The sequence below is a fragment of the Lampetra planeri genome, chromosome 3 (genome assembly GCF_965212315.1).
Source record: "Lampetra planeri chromosome 3, kcLamPlan1.2.h2, whole genome shotgun sequence".
NCBI lineage: Eukaryota > Metazoa > Chordata > Hyperoartia > Petromyzontiformes > Petromyzontidae > Lampetra > Lampetra planeri.
This window is the reverse complement of record NC_136109.1, coordinates 1,490,679-1,509,232: the sequence shown is the minus strand read 5'-3', so window position 1 is coordinate 1,509,232 and position 18,554 is coordinate 1,490,679. Positions and strand designations below refer to the sequence as shown.

The 18,554-nt window shown below is 48.2% G+C and overlaps 1 protein-coding gene across 5 annotated transcripts in view; it reads left to right on the top strand.

Moving 5' to 3' along the window:
• The window catches only part of FANCC (FA complementation group C), a 55,364-nt gene that overhangs the window by 24,905 nt on the left and 11,905 nt on the right, over nt 1–18,554 (top strand). For 3 of the 5 annotated variants that reach the window (XM_078618600.1, XM_078618611.1, XM_078618621.1), the window contains exons 12-15: nt 1,818–1,905; nt 3,792–3,960; nt 6,306–6,494; nt 8,585–10,098. In XM_078618600.1, coding sequence (XP_078474726.1) covers nt 1,818–1,905; nt 3,792–3,960; nt 6,306–6,494; nt 8,585–8,746 — 608 coding nt within the window. In that variant the 3' untranslated portion in view covers nt 8,747–10,098. Of the gene's footprint in view, nt 1–1,817; nt 1,906–3,791; nt 3,961–6,305; nt 6,495–8,584; nt 10,099–18,554 lie in introns of those variants that run through there. The other 2 variants (XR_013588711.1, XR_013588707.1) reach the window with 2 other exon arrangements.

Here is an 18,554-nt window from a genome sequence, read left to right as displayed (position 1 = left end):
TATCAATACAGTATCGGTGTAATAAACTTAATCTTTTTTACCATACAGATTACACAATACAGTACAAAAAAAACTAGCTTTTATGAGGATATTGTCATATTACATAATATCTATAATCTGAACTTGAAAAAGAAATGTCCGCAATTTAAACAAATCAGTTTGTGGAAATTTCTTCTAATCGATGAATATCTTTCTGATTTTAATGTTATCAAACACGTGTGAAATATGCACCTGAACGCAGATATGCCCGAGTCCGACTCAGAGCCTAAAACTGGCAGCACTTGACCAATTTAAATCTGACTGAACTGTAAAAGGTTAAGTGCTTGGTTATCAGCAAAGGTAGCTGGATGGTTTACAGAGCAAAGAGGATTATAATTCTTGGGTTGTCGGACTGCATTTTTGCCTTCGATTCCCGGGTCAGATCTCAGGAACTCGCATTAAGCAAAGGAGCTGTCTGAACATGCACCACTCGATGTAATGAGTGAATGCAATTTTACTGGCTTCACTGTACCTCTGAAATGGCATTTAAGGAGGTCTGCTCGGTTGTGTGGCGCAGTGGTAACAGCAAGAAGGACCTGCGATTGATTCCTGACTCGGGCGACTTGGTTAAGTTTGTGTGTTCTCTCCCCCTGTTATGCAGGGTGTGAGTGTGTGTGGAGTCTCTATTCTCCCCCCACCCCCCCCTGTCCTGCATGGGTTTCCTTCGGGTTCTCTGGTGTTCTCCCAGAGCTAAAAGAGAACGTACAATTTAACTGGTCATTGACCAAAAACATCCGAATGTTGAATAACGATCTGCAAACTCCTCAATTGGGATTACACAGAGCAACACGCCTTGCCGATCTGGCAAGCTGGCTTTAGCAATCGGAAGGTTGCGAGTTCAAATATTGGTTGGAGGGACTGTTGACTCAACCCATCATCCGTTCAGGGTCGTTAAAATAAGTACCACTTCATGAAGAACAAAACAGCGGTTGCTCTGAAGAGAAACTCGCCCCTGCCGTAGGAATGTGGAATCCCACCACTTTGACCAACGATTTTAAGTTGCCCTCACTTTCATAACTGGGATCGGGTCATGTTATGTAATGCGTCGTGTCGACGCCTCTCCAGATGCGCTGACCGTATTGGCCCAAACATACCCATGCCGGAAAACGACACTGCCAATGACTTGCTTGGGATTACACGGCCGCAACGTCGACCCTGTACAGTGAAAACTTGGCAGGACCCTCCTGAAAATATCTTGAGACTTATTTGTGATGCTTTCCTGGGTTAATGAGCACTGTACGACAATAATAATGAAGGATCATGATTATTATCGGAGCATGGTAAAACATTTAATGGCACAGACTTCATCATAATCATCACTGGTCTTGTGATGCCACAATTTATCTTGTGCACGTGGGCTGATGTCATTCCTTCCTCTGTGTTGGTCCTTGCCGGGCTCATTCCCTCCTCTGGCTGCCATCCTGTCACCTCGTTGTCGTTGTTCAGCCATCGAACTCTTCTTTGCGATGCGTCCACCGCCCAAGCCTACTTACTGTCTTTCCTTCGCAGTTGGTATGAATTACGTTTGGATTTCATTTCTGTCTTTCGATGTAATCCGAAGCACGCGTCACTCAATATTTCTTTGCGCACTGTTTTCCAGCTTTTGTCCCGTTTTGTTTGTTAGACCAGGTATTTTATGGGAAATCCAATTTCTGAAGATTGACGAACTTGTGATCGTTTTGTCTTGGATTAGTCTCAGTTGCATATGTCAGTTGGATTAGTCTCAGTTGTTTAAAAAAAAACTGTTATATTTTTGGATGTGTTCCATTTTCTTGCAGATTTACCTCTCAAATCCTGGCACCCCCATCTGCTCAGGATCACCAGTGGAACGCTGAACATTCTTAGGAACCTCACGGCCTCCCAAACGTGAGTCACGGCACAAAAATACATCCTGCTCAGGCTGATGAACTGTGAAATATGCAGTGTGTGGGAGAAAATATAATCAGACAGACCAGCAGTTCACAAAGTTCTCTGGCTGAGTATGCTCCCTCCATTATTTAGCGGGATTCTAGGGGACATTTGCAAATAAAGGGAGGCCTGGGGTCACACGTTTCTGATGATGATGATGATTGCTGCTGCTGATGAGACACTGAGGGTCGAAACTGGTCTAGAGTTTTGCTTGTGTTGAGCCATTGCTGCGGAACTGTTGCATTCCCAGAAGGCCATGTGGCGGATGGGAATGTAATTGGTGTTACGGTGCTTGTAGCTATCATTAGAGGGACACGTCGCCTGCCCAAGTATTATAACATGACCAGCCAAAAGCAGTTGTCCTGTTTGGATGTCAGTATTTTGCCTGTTCAGCTATGCATGAGCAGCAGCCACCATAATCTTGCTCATGAACTTTCAAAGAGGATTTAGTGTTTTCTGTAAACGCCACGATGCAAGTCCGAGGTGTGAATCATGGGTTTTATGTGGGTAATTTTTGTGGGTAATTTTCGGTTTAAGTTGGGTTGGTCCATAACGACCCCCTGTAGGCCAATTTTACTTGCATTCTTTAACCGACGGAAAACCACTGGTCTCCAAACAAGTCCAGGGTGCATATTAAAACGCCAGTACCCATCGGCACCCTGAGTGTGTGACGTGACCCTGACACTGGCAAAGACAACTCGGTTTGAATTTCTTGTTTGGCTGGGTTTGGATGAGTGGACTTTTAACCGAAGTAACTGTCAACCATGCAATCGATTTGTCTGGTTTTCGGTGCGGTGCGGGTTAACCGAAAACCATTGTAACTGGAGACGGTTCAATCGATGCAAAACAGTTTCAAGAGATTCGGCTTCTGTTACTGGTTTGTTAAAACCTGGTTTAAACCGGAAAATCTTGCATATTTTCTAAAAATTATCAAAAACTAAATATGAAGGTGCACGAGATTAATACTCAGCATTGTGCAATTGGTATAGCTTAGTTTGATTGCTTACTGTGTATGCATTGTACGTACTATACTTTCGCTCTGGCATTAAGGCAAACACCTTAGCATCGCACTATGCAATAAACATTGAAAAGTGTATTGCTTCCTTTTATAACGCAAAAATGTTAACCCACCAACTTTTGTTTAGATTACAAACATTTACATATAGCGCGTTGGGCTACTCGTTGCGGAGGTGTTCGCAGTTTAAACCCGGCACGCCGACCCGGCGCTACGACGCCTTCGTAACCTGTCTGTTTCTGATGATGTTGATGATGTTGATGATGATATAAAAACGTATGCAGAGTTTGGTTGTGTTGAACCGATGCTGCTGAATGTGTGCACTCCCAGAAGACGGTGTGGTTGATGGAATGTGTAGCAGATGTTTTTTTCTCTGTGGATGGAGAGATAATGTAAAGAAGCATTTTTGTTTGCTTATTTATGTTGTTACGTATATTCTCCACAACGATGCTAATTATAATTTTGTGTAACTTGTAATGAAGGGATGTTTAAAACATTTCAGAGTACAGTAATTATTAACTTTGGAAGCGTGCCGCTCTTGACCCCTCAATGCAAGAAGCGTTGCATGAAGGCAACTTTATTTCCATTGTCATCATGATAATGATCAGTCGTGGTCATCCCATAGCTGCTGGCACTTCTCACGATCATTTCTGTTACCCATTCGGCATAGTTTAAATGCAGCATCGCGCCGTGCTGCCGAATGATTTCCATTGCTCTATTATATTCGTCGGTTTTTTTTCCGTGAAAGTAACTCAACATAGCCGCAAGGGAGGGAAGCGGCCATCCCCAGCGGGAGCGACCATCGTGTCACCCCCGTCGTTCGTCACAGGGCCGAGCGGCACGAGCTGTGGACGCTGTTGGTGCAGTGTGGCGACTGGGCCGACGTGGCGCTGCAGGAGACCCTCGCGGCCAGCCCTGGCGAATTGGACACCCTCTTGAGCTTCCTCGGATTCTACCACTGGCCCTGGCTCGCTGAGCAGCAGCGATTGGACGCCCAGGTACACCGCTGTCACGGACGTTTGCTCCTCGCTCTGTACGGCAGGTTCCACTTTGTACCCCAGACAAATAGTCTTCTTCTCATGTCCTGCCACCACAGCCATATGCTCATCCAACATTAGACGCTTGATGATGTTACCCGGTCTGTAGCCCTGGTGAGGTCCTCCTCTGTACGTAGCTGCTGACAAACCCAGAGATGCTGTCTTTGGTCAATGTTTTACCACCGTCGCACAGGGCAGTGTCGTCAACAGTCGCCCCACTTCCGCCCGTTGACATGTGACCTGCCGACTCCCATTCGAATGCGGTTTAAACACATTCAAGTCGACGGATGTTTTTCTGCACCAGCGAAGAGCTGGGCAGCATAGATGTGCTTTGTGACATCCGTGGTTGTTGTGTTGAGCCGCGTTTGCCACGTTTCCAGCCGTGTAGCCGTCGGTGATTTTTTAAGTGGCTCCATTGCGGCTAAGAAGCTTTACTGGCAAACATTGAAAAGTGTAGTTGTGACCGTATATAGCAGATGGTGTGTTCTCTCTATGGCTCAAGAAATGAAAAATTAATGTTTAAATGATCGCTCTCAATGGGGGGAAATGTTTAGCCAAAGGGCGCAGAGATATTAGCTTATATTTTGTTTAACCAGGTGAGAACTCAATCGATCACGATGAGTCTCATTTGCAAGAGTGACCTGGGGTGTAAGTTTGCCAGTAGAGGGCGATGATTCCTATGTATGAGTCTCAAATGAGTATTCTGCTGTGTGTTTTAAGAATGTGGCACATTCGACACTCAATTTGCAAGGACCACTGTTGCAGTCTCATCGCCATCATCACCACCACCGTCTGGCTTTCGGTGTCTCTTCCCGTTGGTCACATGGTCACAGACCGTCGGGTGCCACTCGGTAACCTGCTCTCCTCCACCTTGCACACGTGTCTCACTCATCACAACCTCCAAGCTGCTTACCCTCTCCCAGTCGCTGGCACACAATGGCCCACTCTTGCGAAATGACGTCAGGGCATCTTGAACGTGTCCGCCGTGGAGCGGACGGCGCACGTCGCCGCAGTTGCTACGCCCGCAGTCAGAATGGTGGCGGCTGCTGTGACTAGAACCGTAAAGGTCTGCAACGAGCGGCAAACGCGGCGCTGCCGCTGGGCCACGTCACCGCGACGGGAGGCGGTTCCACCGGGCGAGGCGTGTTGTGGTTATGGAGCAGCATTAACGCTGCGTGGGTCGCCGCCGAGAGAGAGGTCGCCACGAGCATCTACTTTGAAATGGCCATGACGCCGCGAGGATTTGTGTTCAGCGGGAGCCATCGCCGACGGAGGGAGCTGTAATTTTTTTCTCGGATTTTATTTCGACAAAATTTGACACTCGTTAGAAGAAAGAAAAAAAAAATTATGGAACACACTTGTCATAAATAATTAAGCTGTTCATTTAAATGGAAAGAAGAGACTAGCTTCGGGCAGTCATACACTTTGCACGCAGCAGCTGGTGCTAACGGAATCCTCCAGCCGTGTGTTGTGCTTTCAGCGGATGTATCACATTATCACCGGCCGCAGCTGCTAACCTGCCTTCAAGAAATGTAGACTGCAGGCCTGGGAGGGCAGCCTTTCCCAGTGCTCTGGCCCACGCAGAAGTTTGACGTTTGTGCTCCCAAGGCCAACTGAAGTCTCGATGCATCACCCACGTCTCCGCCTTTGCCAAAGAAGCAGTGATCTTTCGTTTGTCTCAACGTGTTTATTTCAAATAAAGATTACAGCGTGCATCTGAAAAAGAGTTTAAATTCGGCCTCTTGGCTTGGGGAAAACGCGGCTATGGATGTGTGCTACCTATCGGCGTCTGTTTCGAGAAATCAGAAACGCGCCCGTGTACTTTTAAAACAGGCCCCCTGGGTAGATTCAGTGTCCTTTTGAATGCAAACGTGCTAAGCAGTCTTTGGCCTCAAGGTTTTTTTTTCCCTTGAAGTATATCACGTTACAGGCCTGTGTTCAGTTACTGTGGGAAACAGCTGGAACTGCGCACAAAATATTATTGAAGTCCAGTCCAGAAAAGTTTTTTTTAAAACGTCTGTTATTTATTTAGATAACATTTATGTAATTGCATTTTGGCTGAATATCAGGTCAATGATTTCCTTACTACTTGTGTTATTGTATCATGTGCCGAAGGCTGCCTAGCACAGATAGTTTCCGGCTAATAAAGGCCGACTTAAATGAACAGTGATGTGAAATGTCGGAGCCCTCGTGCAATATTCCCTTCAAGCCCCGTAATGTGATATTTCCATTCTCTCCCGCCCCCCCGTAACAGAATGTATTAATTCAAAGCGTGTTGCCGTACGCCTGCGTGCTCTTTTTGACAGGCGTCTCTGAAGGGGACGTGCGTTTGTCTTCGGGACCTTCTTGATGTGGACGGGCTGCATCCCAGTGACGTCACGGCCATCCTGTCGTCTGTTCACACCCGTGTGACAGACGTCGCCAATCAACTCGCCGTATACTTTCTCATCTTTGCGGAAAGTGGCCAAGGGATTTCGGAAGAGGTTTTGAAGCAAGTAAGAACCCCGCGTGTGTGTGTGTGTCCCAGCTGACGTAACAACTCACTGCTCGTTAAAGAAAATAGGGGGTTTTTTTGACAGTTTGCTATCATGTCCCTTCACACAAACTGATGGGTTTTTACCAAGTGAGTTTGGACTGCAGGAGGTACCCAATGAATGGAAGGAATTGGAGCTGACTGCATTGGCCACAGAGCCTTATGTTGCTGCCAGTGCCTCACATTCCAAGTGAGATTTTTTGTTGAAACCTCACATTTCTGAGTGTTAGCTTTCATCGGAGATGCACCGTCTTTAATGGTGTCCAGAAGCTTTTGTTTGGATCGACCTGAATGTCGCGGGAAGAGTTTCGGTGATGTTCACAATGTTTTTTCAACTGCAGTTTGCGTTTTGTGAAAACAAAAGTAGAATTTTTTTTATATGGCAGTGTGTAAACAAGAGGTAGCGCTAAAGGTGACGTGTCGATACTCCCACCTCTTCCAGGATGTATGGGCGATGCGAAAGAGTAGGCCAAAACACAACAGCGGTGGAGTGAGCAAGCAATTGCAGGGCTGAGCCTTTGACTCGTGACCAAGGATTTGAAAACTATGGTGCTCTAAAACATTCCAAGCACCGTTATTTATGTACTCGGCATAGAATAAAAAAAACACATATCGATGCTTTACACACTCGTGCTTTTGGGAAAATAAAGTACCGTACTGTAATAAGTTGTTTAATTCCGAGTGTGGGTTTCCGGGTCGCGTGGGGCGCTGAGCGTTTCTTCTGTCGCGCTTTCGCCACGCACTGCTCGCTGCGTGCATCTTCACGAGTTGAACGATCCGGGCTCCTTCGTTAATCCGCTGCTGAATCGAGCGGTTCCCCATGCTGCGCCTGCCATTGGGGTTGTGTTCCCGCACTTCACCACACCTTTACCGGTGGGTTTGTATCGGGTGCGGTGGGGGGGGGCACCAAGACCGGCTTCTGATATCAATCGCCACTGATGTTATCCGCGGCCGGGAATTGAAGTCAAATGAGAAGATGCAGAGCAGCACAGTGTGCTAACCAGAGGTGTGGACTCGAGTCATGTGACTTGGACTCGAGTCAGACTCGAGTCATGAATTTGATGACTTGCGACTCGACTTGGACTTGCATAACAATGACTTTGTCCCACCTCTGAGATGTGGACTCGAGTCATGTGACTTGGACTCGAGTCAGACTCGAGTCATGAATTTGATGACTTGCGACTCGACTTGGACTTGCATAACAATGACTTTGTCCCACCTCTGGTGCTAACCATTGCGTCACCATTTCCCTCCTCCTGCATTTGCTTATAATTTACAGAAAGTGAAAAAGCAATAATTAGGTAACGGCTTTGAAGAGTGAAAATGGTGTACGAGTACAAAACGTTCTGAGCCAGCCCGGAAGATTTCACAGCTGAACAACTGCGTGTCTCGTTTCTGGTGTAATTCGAGCCCTATTAAATGACATGATATCTTAATACCTTATTTACCCTATTAAGGTTCCAACTCATGTGTTTGTTGTGTTAAGGATTTGCACGGTTGTGCCCAACAAAGGGAAATTTCCAGCTAAATTAGGGGTTTACCATGCACAGCCTTTTTTTAATGACAGCAGGATATTAATATGGGCGGCACGTTGGCACTGTGGCAAGACCCGCCGCGCCTTGGGTTCGACGTGGGAGTTTGACTGCTCTCGCCCCTGTTCACCGTGGGTTTCCTCCGGGTGCTCTGGTTTCCTCCCATTGCTAATAGAGAACGTACAATGTCATTGGCCAAAACATCCGAATGCTGAATTACGACCTGCAACCTCCTCGATTGTGATTGCACGCGGCAACACGGCTCGGCTTTAGCAATCGGAAGGTTGCGAGTTGAAATATTTGTTGGAGGGACTGTTGACTCAGCCCATCATCCGTTAGGGGTCGTTAAAACAAGTACCACTTTATGAATAATAAAACAGCGATTGCTCTGCAGAGAAACTCGCCCCTGCTGTAGGAATGTGGAATCCCCACCACTTTGACCAACGATTTGAAGTTGCCCTCGCTTGCGTAACTGTGATCGAGTCGCGTTACATCATGGGCCGTGTCGACGCCTCTCCAGATGCGCTGCCCGTGCGAGCTGGCGGACGCGCTGGCAGCTGCCGCAGCCTGGGTGGAGCGTGCCCGCGCGCAACCGGGGGAGCCCGCCAGCGTCCGGGCCGCCACCGTGAGACGGGTCCTGAGCGGGTGGCGAGGCAACGAGGGTCTTGGTGCCCCCCGATAGCCCGGGGGGGGGGGCCCTCCTCTCTCAAGCACAGTACGTCCGCTTGACTTCCCGTCACCGACTTGTGGATTCTTGTGATAAGCTCTTACGGTGGTGTATCACTTGCGCCTCACAGCAAGATCGACCTGAGTTTGATTCCCGGCACGGGAACCTTTTCGCGTGGAGTTTGTGTGTGGGGGTTTGTATGATCTTCCCCTGTTAAGCATGGATTTCCTCCGGGGTCCTGTAGTTTATTTTTCTGTAGCTTAAAGCATACAATATACACGGTGTTGGAAAAACATCCCAACATAGGACCCTGCTGAAAAATTAGTCTTAGGGTAAATAAGTCGTTATAATTTGTACAATCTGCGTGCCATCGTCCGATGTCCATCTCCCAAATTATTTTGGTGCAGTGTAATTTAAAAAAATGTAAATGCATCCCCTACGTTTGATCTTTGGTGGGTGGGATGTTGTAAATTGCAAATTAAGTTGTCATGTGTGATACATGTGTGATACATGTGTGCGCTCCTATGGGGGGTACGGGGTGGCACACTGCACTGCGAACCTGGCTGCCCGAGCCCACATCGGAGACAAATATCCAGACCACTCCTGGGCCTCCCCTAGGTCGACTCGGCCTTGAACATGTACTTTCTGCGGTGTGTATCACACATCAGCAGCTGGGGAAACAGGTGACTGGGCGTGGTACTGACCACCCAGAAAAGCCAATTCGGTCCTCTCTCCCCCTTTAAACAAATATATTTTGGCAGAAAGTCAACGACAGATGTAATGTGTATCTTTGTATACACTGTGCGATGAAGTGCAATTATTGTTGAATGGTTAACAGACATTATATATTTATTTGCAAAATGCATAGATGCCAAGTTTGTTTTTCCAAGCGAGTCGACCTTGTTTAATGCAATGCCATAAAAGTTAAGAATGTTGCATGAAGTAATACTGTAACATGAGTGGAATAAAAAAAAAACGACTGATGTTAATAGTTTAATTGTAATAAAAATATGATGCCGACTGTTTAGCGGAAAGAAACGCAGCGATTGTGAATGGGAGCATTAATTTAAATCCGTGGCTGAGTAGGGGCAGTCCTGGTAACCACAACGCGGCTCTCGAAGCAACGGAGCAACCTCTACAAAATGGTTGTCGGGAAGCCGATCGAGGAGGCGCGTTGCTGCCTCTTCTCACCGGACGTAAAAGGGGCCCGTCCAGGCACACCCGGACCCGTTCAAGCACACCCGGACCCCCCGTGCAGGCAACCCGGACCCGTTCAAGCACACCCGGACCCCCCGTGCAGGCAACCCGGACCCGTTCAAGCACACCCGGACCCCCCGTGCAGGCAACCCGGACCCGTGCGCCTCGCAGTGAGTCACCGCCGGGCTCCTCCTCGGCGGGTAATCCGTACCGAGGCTTTCCCGTCCCTGACGCGCCCCAGCCACCGGCAAGTCCACGGTCGCCTCCAGCAAGTTGATGGAATGAATGGCCGGGCTTGTCCATCCCCCCCCCACCCCCGCTGCATTCCGGTCCCCGTGACTCACCCGTCTATATAATCGGGCGTTGCGAGCAGGGGCGCGGTCACGTGGCAAAGTGACTCACAGCAATAATACCGGGGCCGGGGGAAGGACCGTGGCATGTGCTCCCGGCGTAGGGTGTGGCTCCTTGTGGTCTCACGCGGGCACATTCGCGCTTTTATTTTTTAATGCCGCGATTCCGATTAGGCAGGCGATGGAGGGGGGACCAGGGGGTGGGGGGTTGATTCATCGCGTGGCTCCAAATAAAACCCAGCTCGTCCAGGCCTCGTTGTGCTGCCTACCACAAGGGCGGTGCTCGCGGATGACTCAGAGAAGTAATAATATTGGAAATTTGTTCAAGTGCCAGTACCTTTGTTAGAAGGTAATGCAACAAACACAAAGCAGTCCGCAGAGCCTACTATGCATGGACAATGTTAGACAAAATCGACCGTGAGTCACTTGGCATGTTATTGTACATTCAGTGGAGCATCTTACTCATTGAGTTTTTCCAATGAGAAAAAAATCGCAATTCAAATGCTTTCAGCGGTTTTCACTCAGCTGTCGTTCAACAGAGGAATTTTAAGGTGTGGCCTTCATGAATTAAAGTATACCAATGCCAATTCGAAGCCGCAAACCAAGGCAAAGATACGCACACAACCGCATCAGACCAGTGATGGTACGTTATGGGGAGCAGAGAGCTGGACGATGTAAGGAAGTGGGGGGGGAGAGACAGCGCGTGATCAAGTAGAAATTCTCAGGCTGCAATGGATCGCCGGAGTGATGCCGAGAGACGACAAGAGAAGTGACCGCGTCAGGAGACGACCCGGGGGGGGGGGGGGGGTCACCGATTATCACCGACAATGCTGGGGAAGCAAGACAGAGGCAGTGCGGCCGTGTGGAGTGAGGTGTGGTGGAGGGGGGGGGCGACATCATACGCAGAGGTTTAAAGTGGAGATTAGAGGAAGCAGAGGAAGAGCAAAGATGTAATGGAAGGATAACAAGCAGGGACTTGACAGTGTCTTGGGTGACAGAGGGAGGGAGGGAGGGCAGCCTGGAACAAGATGCAGCCACTTGGGAGCATAGACAGAGTTGTAGTCGTCTCAAGTTGTTAATACATATAATTCATACTCGAGTGCTGCTGCTGCTGCATTAAATGATCGTCTGTAAAAATGAAAAACCATCCCTTTGCCATTTTCATTTAGGAGCTTTGCAAAAGAACAGTCGCCATAAGTGGAGAAGGGCTTATTTTCACAAAGGCTTCGGCACGGACGGATTAAGTTTCGGTGGAAATTGTTCGGTGGTCGGCGCGGGCAATTTAATAACGGCAGAGCTGTCAAGCCCCCCCCCAACCCCCCAACGCGCGCCCTCTGCCCCCTCATCGCCTCTCCCCCCCCTCAAGCGCCGCCACCTCGCCTCTTATCCGCCCCGCACCGCCGCCACCGTCGACGCCGCCGTCCGTGTCCCCTGCGTGTTTATTCGCAGGGAGGCATGTGGTGGGTTCTCCCGGTTTGTAAAATTGCAGTTAAGCAATATTTTTTTTATTAATGCGTTGTTGGGGCGGGTTTGTGTGGTTTTTTTCTTTCGTTCACCACCATCATCGTCGACGTGTTTTTCCCCCGGGGGAGTTTGTGGCGTGCAGAGGCCAAGGCGGTGGGCTGCATCTGCCTTTTTGTAGCTCCGTGTAATGTTTGTAATAATTAACCCGACATGCCCAGGACCTTCCGATCTTGCACTAACTATAGCAAGGGGAAATGTAAGCTGCTAAGCCTATTAGAAACATGTATATCAGCTTTATTTATTTACACGGATGTTGCTTAATAGTGGGGTGTATTTATATCAGAAAAGCCTCGCTGAAATTTCATTAATAATATTTTTTTGGACCGTCCCGCTCGGCATGTTTTTCAGCAACGTCTCGTCGTGTGTGTGCATGCGTGCGTGTCTTTTTGCCTTGAGGGTGGAAACCGGAACACCCAGAGAAACCCAAGCACAGGGCGACACTCGAGTAATAAATCTGCTTACTTTGCTACCTTTCCACAGGTACTCATTATCCTGCACGTGGCTACCTCCGCAGAGTGATGTAGACTACCCGCACAGTGCCATCCAACTCCAAATTAGTTTTGTTCTTGAACGACAACAGAAAATAGCTGACAATCAAACAACTTTCGTGCATGGAATTTTTTCCTACCCGTGTCCAACATTCACATCATCTCAGTTGACAATAATCTTGAAAGAATGATGGTCAAGAATGTGCCTATGGGTTTGCGTGTCTCTCTCTCTCTCCCCATGGTCGCATGGATTTTTTTTCTCTAGGTCCTCCGGTTTTTCCTGCCACATTTATAAAAATAAATTGTATTTAGATTATTTTGGTGCTGTAAATGTCCCAATGATGGGCCACTTTATTGAGCTATCATTTGTGGCCAGGTTGCTTCTGAAAAATCAGTTCATACCTCGGTGGGCTTTGCCTGGTAGGATGGGGATGGTTTAGTGAAATTTGTGTTTGGGTGATTTGTTTACCTTTGTACTTGGCACTCTATCATGTTTTTGTACTGTTTGTTGTTGTGACGTTCTTACCCGCCCCGACTGGACATCTGTGATAAAGAACTTTATAGATCATTGGATTCCTCCACTGTAAATATTCTAATTCTGTACATTAGTGTTGGTGTTTATGTTCATCTTCAGAAATGTACACGAGCATCTCCTCCACTTAATCTCCAATTACACAAACCACCTCCGCGGCAAATCATCTGTGCTACGAATACTCCAGGAGGTACGCAAGACTTGTTGCAATTATTGCAGCATTTTTCCAGCCGGCTTGAAGTTCTCTCTTGCAATGTTTTTTCAGACTATTTGCAAGGACGAGAGGGCTTCCGCAGCGGTGTGTGCAGGCTTGCGAATGGCTGGGTACACAATCACAGCACGGAGGCGGCTTGCCTGTGTAACCCTGGCTTGGGGCTATGTTTTCATGGCTGAGTGTTTGCAGGTAATTTTAGAGAACATCCCCCCCCCTCGATCCAAAAAGCAGCTCCCGTTGTATTGCTGCTTCTTGGAACACTGTATACTGGTGGGCTAGCGCCAATTGTTACTCCTCTCCATACTTTTTAATAACGGCCATTAATTATTTTAATTATTTTAATCTGGGCGCAGGCAACAAATTGCCGTTGAGCTTTTACGAAGTTTTTTTTTTTAAACCCAAAGTCGAACAAAGAAAAGAGTGTTTTCTGAGGTGGAGGCAACCTGCTGGGGGAAAACCCGTAGCTGTGGGAGCCAGGCTAATGATGTGAAGTTGATTACACTCACTTGCAAGTTAACGTGAGGGGTGGGGGGGGGGACATACAAATATAAGTTTGGAGGCACTGGCATTTCTACAACAGCCCACGGTTTGAAAACTTTTCCCCCGTGGACGGAAGACGAAGCAGTGTTCACAATGATAGGATTAGTCCGCTCAGAAACGAACGGGGCGGGATCGGGAAAGCGCCAACTGTTGTTCCAGGTTGGCATCCAGCTCACACGAGCAACGACGAGGATGGTTTCCATACGCAGAGGCCGCTGTTGGTTTAGGTCAGGGGTCGGCAACCAAAATAACAAGAAGAGCCATTTCTTTCCAATTCGGTACAAAATTCAGTATTTCAAGAGCCGCAATGCATCTGAGTACATACTGTACATACGTACATATCGTCAAGAAGCAGCCCGTAAAGAGCCGCATGCGGCTCCGGAGCCGTAGGTTGCCGACCCCTGGTTTAGGTTATTATCGATGAGTGGCAATGTTCAGGCGTGCCGGTCACTGGGCGGGCTTTCTCAAACGCTATCATACGATTCTAAAGCATCGCCATCGTCCACACTTTACCGTGATGAGACTTGAACTTTCATCATTGTGAAGAGGAAAAACTAGTGTGTTAACTGGGTGCAGGACGTCAACCGAAAGGGCTGCATTCTCGCACTGGTTAAATTTAGCAGATGTAGTCGGGGCCAAAAGAGTGTTGATGCGTTTTTCAGCCCTCTGGACCAAAGTAGCTTTGGGGTTACTTCTGCCCGTTGACTCGTGAAGAACGAGGGACGGGCAGGGCCATGCTCCGGCTACACGCATCGCAATTATCGCCTTATTATAAAAGCTGAATGTAAAATGACGTGCCTGTATTTTCATGCTTATCCCGCGCCCCAGACTAGACGTTTGTTTTTGTGTGCTTTCAAAACAAGAAAGCACGCCAACAGGAACTGTTTGCAACATTTGTTTTAGGAGCATATTTGCGGTAAGTTTAATTGGTGGCCCGTGGTGGTGTTGCACACAATTAAGTTAGACCGCACAAGTACTTCCAGATTGACGATCTTATCTCCGTGGTGGGGAGGTGGTTTTCTTGCTACCATCGAGATCTTTAAACCCACCCTCTTAATCACAGCCTTGGCACCGTCGGATAATTTACTCGTCGGCTCGAGGAGTTGAATAATCCAGGCCCGCGTTGTTTATGCAGGAAAGGCCACGCTCTGGTCGACGGGGAGTAGCCGTTATATAAACCGAGTTCTGAACCCCCCCTCCCCCTTAACGAAGAGCGACCCGGCACATTGGCCCGGCCCGTTGACATCGCCCGGTGATATATGCTGCCCCACGCGTTTAATTCCCCCCCCCCAATTTGTGCAACGGGCGTTACTGCGAATTTATTGCGCAGTTAGCAGTGAGTGGGTATTTAATTTCACGTGGCATAAGGCGCGGGTGCTATCGGGCCCCCCCCCCCCCCGCCTGATGCCCGTGTGGCCTCGGTCGACCCAAAGTGGTGCCGCTTCGATCTGGCAGGGGGCCTGCGCAGGTAATCGCATCATCGGCTTTACGTGGTCGCGCGCGCTGCAAAACGGCCTTCTGGGAGCCAGCTCCCGGAGGTCCCTTGTGCGGCAGGAATTCCGCGCAATGCTCGAACACTGTGCTTCAAGAGTTGCCATACTCGTTCTCGCGAAGGATGTTTTGTTATTTATATTTGTGCTTATTTGTTTCATAATGTGAGCACTCAATGAAGTGAAATCTGATCGTCAAAAAGTAGAAGCAGCACGTAAACCAGAGGGTAGACATCACCTAGACCAGGGGTCGCCAACCTGCGGCTACGAAGCCGCATGCGGCGCTTTAAGGAACTGCTTCGTGGCCGTTATTTATTGAGGACCACCGCCGTCGTCTCGTTCGCCACATGCATCGCGCGGCTCTTGAAATATTGAGGGTTTTTTTTGTTTACCAAAACACTGTCTCTCCGGCCTCTCTCTACCTCTCAGGCCCCTCCATGTGCTGTGAAGAAGGGCCATCGCCCGAAACGTCGTCCAGTCAATGCTTTTTATTATGAAGGCCACAGTGTTATTGACGAATGTGTTGATTGCTTTGTTTTTTGTGCATCACTGCTAACGCAGTTTCACTACAAGATAATGTTCATATTTCTTGAAGGTTAATTAGGATGTCTTGATTTAAATTGGCCCTCGTTATCCAGAAAGTGCTGTATATGGGATGTTAATTAATTAATCTCGGCACTGTACTTATATAATGCTGAGAGAACAGTAGATGACATTTCATATTTTTTATTAATATTATTATTTAGACCACAATGACTTACAGCTAAGCTCATGCAGATACATCTAAAGCAGGAATAACAGCCTGAAAATATCGACACGAATAGGCTGTCATAAGCCGATCTTTGAAAAGTAATAGTTTACATTCTTACATTTTCTCCTTTCTTTAATCATGTAAAATGTGTGAGTTTGTTTTGAGTGTAAACGCCGCCAAACATAACCACAATTTAATATTTAACTTCGATTTCACGTTCATTTGTGTTTGCGCATTGCTTTTGATCTCTCGTGTGTGAAGGCGTGGTCGGTCGTCCCCCCCCTTCTATTTATTTGTTTAGTAATTTCGGTGACCCCAGGTCACTCTTGTCAGATGGGACTCTTTCGTTAGTCTCTTGAGTTCTTACACCTGCTGAAATAAAAGCAACAGTTCCCGAGATGTGTGCGTGACACCATCAGAGTGCCTATCCTGTGCGGGTAAAGCTACCGCCTATTTAATCCCCCCGTGGGGGGGTGGAGGAGGGGGGGGGGGCTTTAATGTCATCGCCGCTTGCCCGGTGAGCTGTTCGATCCCTGGGTGGGACGACATGAAAGCCGAGTGTCAAGCCGCCCGCTGATGAGTATAAAAGTGTTCGTGGAAAGTGGGGTTTAAAAAATATTAATAATGAAGGTGATGTCACGCCCTTTAGATAGACCTGAGGGATGCTCTCCGACAGATCCGCGGTGCACAGATACAAAAAAACAACACCAGTGGGTGTTGGGCTGGGGTTGTGATGTTTAACACACAATATGTGGGTTATAAATAACAAATAAGCACAGTCCAACCAGAGGCCTGATCGACATCGGTTGGATGTGTCCGTAAATATAGGTGACCAACCGGCTCGGCGGCTCGACGGTTAGGGGGGGGGGCGCGAAAAGTCGGAATGGGAAGAGGTGAGCGAGTTCAAATGATCCTGGTCGGAGGGTTAACTCCCTACGGGGTTGATAAAAACGAGAAGGGCTTTTTGCGGGAAGTCTCACGGCGTTTGAAGAGACTTGCCGCCGTAGATGTGCGGGATTTGCAAGCGCTCGTTCACAGCTGTAAACAGGAGATGTCAAATTCAAAGTTTCCTGCTCAAGTGAGCGTCTAGGCGTTGGTGTTCATATCCCGTTCACAGCCCTGCGGAGCCAGAGGTAGAATATATGCATCCCTATGGTGTTGGTGAGTCTCTCCAACCACTGGAGACAATCCACAAAGTGGTACCTATTTTATCAACCAATGGAGGGATGTTGGAAATGAGCACTGTTCCAATAGTCGTTTGAGCAGGAAATCACTTTGACTCTTGACTCGTAACGTCCTCGGAAATATCGGTTGCCAATCATCAAAGTCCCAACATTGGCCGCATAAATCCTTCGGTGGATTTCAGTTTTGTGTACGCACCATGAGAAGGGGCCACCTTTAGTGTTCGTTGGCCAAGGCCCCCCCCCCCCCCCCCGAGTACGTGTGCGTGCACGCGCGTGCGAGCGAGTGGGAACTGTTTGCTTTTCACTTTTATTTTCTCGCGTTATTTAACATTCTGGCAAGATCCCACGCTGTTCCTTCCTGCCGCAAGGCGCGCAGCTCTAGGCGTGGAAAGCATCCAGCGGTTCTCCAGCAAAAACAGGAAAATAAAACCCCCGTTTTCGTTGCAACGGCACGGTAGACTGCACGAAAGCCGGTCGAATGGTTTCCATTATGCGGCGGTGGCGGTGGCGGCGGTGGCGGCGGCGGCTGCGTTTAGCACTCAGACTTTGCAGACGATCAGCCGCGCTCGCTCCGCGGGGAATGCGCTTGGCAACTCGGAGCTCGGGGCTCTCAACGCTGCTGCGAGCACCGGCGATTATTGTTGTCTGCACAATATTTATTACTCGTGGAATTTTTTCACCCTCCCCCCCCCTTTAAAAAAACGCATGTTATTTTTTCATTTCCGCAAGTGCTTTTAATTCTAAATGCTAATCGTGTTTCTTTGCCGGTGTCGGTTGGCAGGGCAGAAAATGTGTTTTAGTTTTTAAGCGCAGAAACGTTTTACGTGGCCAAATGTTGTCCAGCTGAATGCAACACCCTGAGCGCCGTGGGTAACCTCCTTGAGGGGCTGGTTCGTTTTTTATCCCAGCGGAGAAATCGCAACAGCAAAATGAACTCAACACATTCGCCAATAACACTGTGTGGCCGATAGAAACATGCGTTTAGACTATTGAGAGAATTTTTCTATGATGAATGTCCAAACGACAAGCCAATTTGTCGAGCTATCATTTGTGGCCAGGTCGTTTTTGAAAAACAACTTAATGCCTCAGTGGGCTTTGTCTGAATGGAGATGGTTTCGTTTTATTTGTTTGTGTTTGGGCGATGTGTTTGTCTTGTACTTTGCACGCCTATAATGTTTTGGTATTGTTTGTTGTAAGGTTCTTACCCCGTGCCCCAACTGGACATCTTGTAAACAAAGAGCTTAATAGCTCATCGGATTCCTCCTGCAAGTAAATATTCTGAACATTCTGGGCGACGTTTTGAGCAAAGGCTCTTCCTTCATGCCATGTGTGCGGGCGGGTGCCGTGGCGAAGGGACATTGCGCGAAACGTCCCCCATTATATATTCATGTTATCTTTTTGAAGTCCACGGTGTTGTCACTGTGCCTGTGCACCGCTGCAATCACCAGAAATGTTTTAATTTTTGATCGTCTCGTCTAGAAATGTTTGTTGCTCGCTCACAAACAAGCTTGTTGCGTGACATCTTCTCGATCAGCGTCCTGTGCAAGAACACC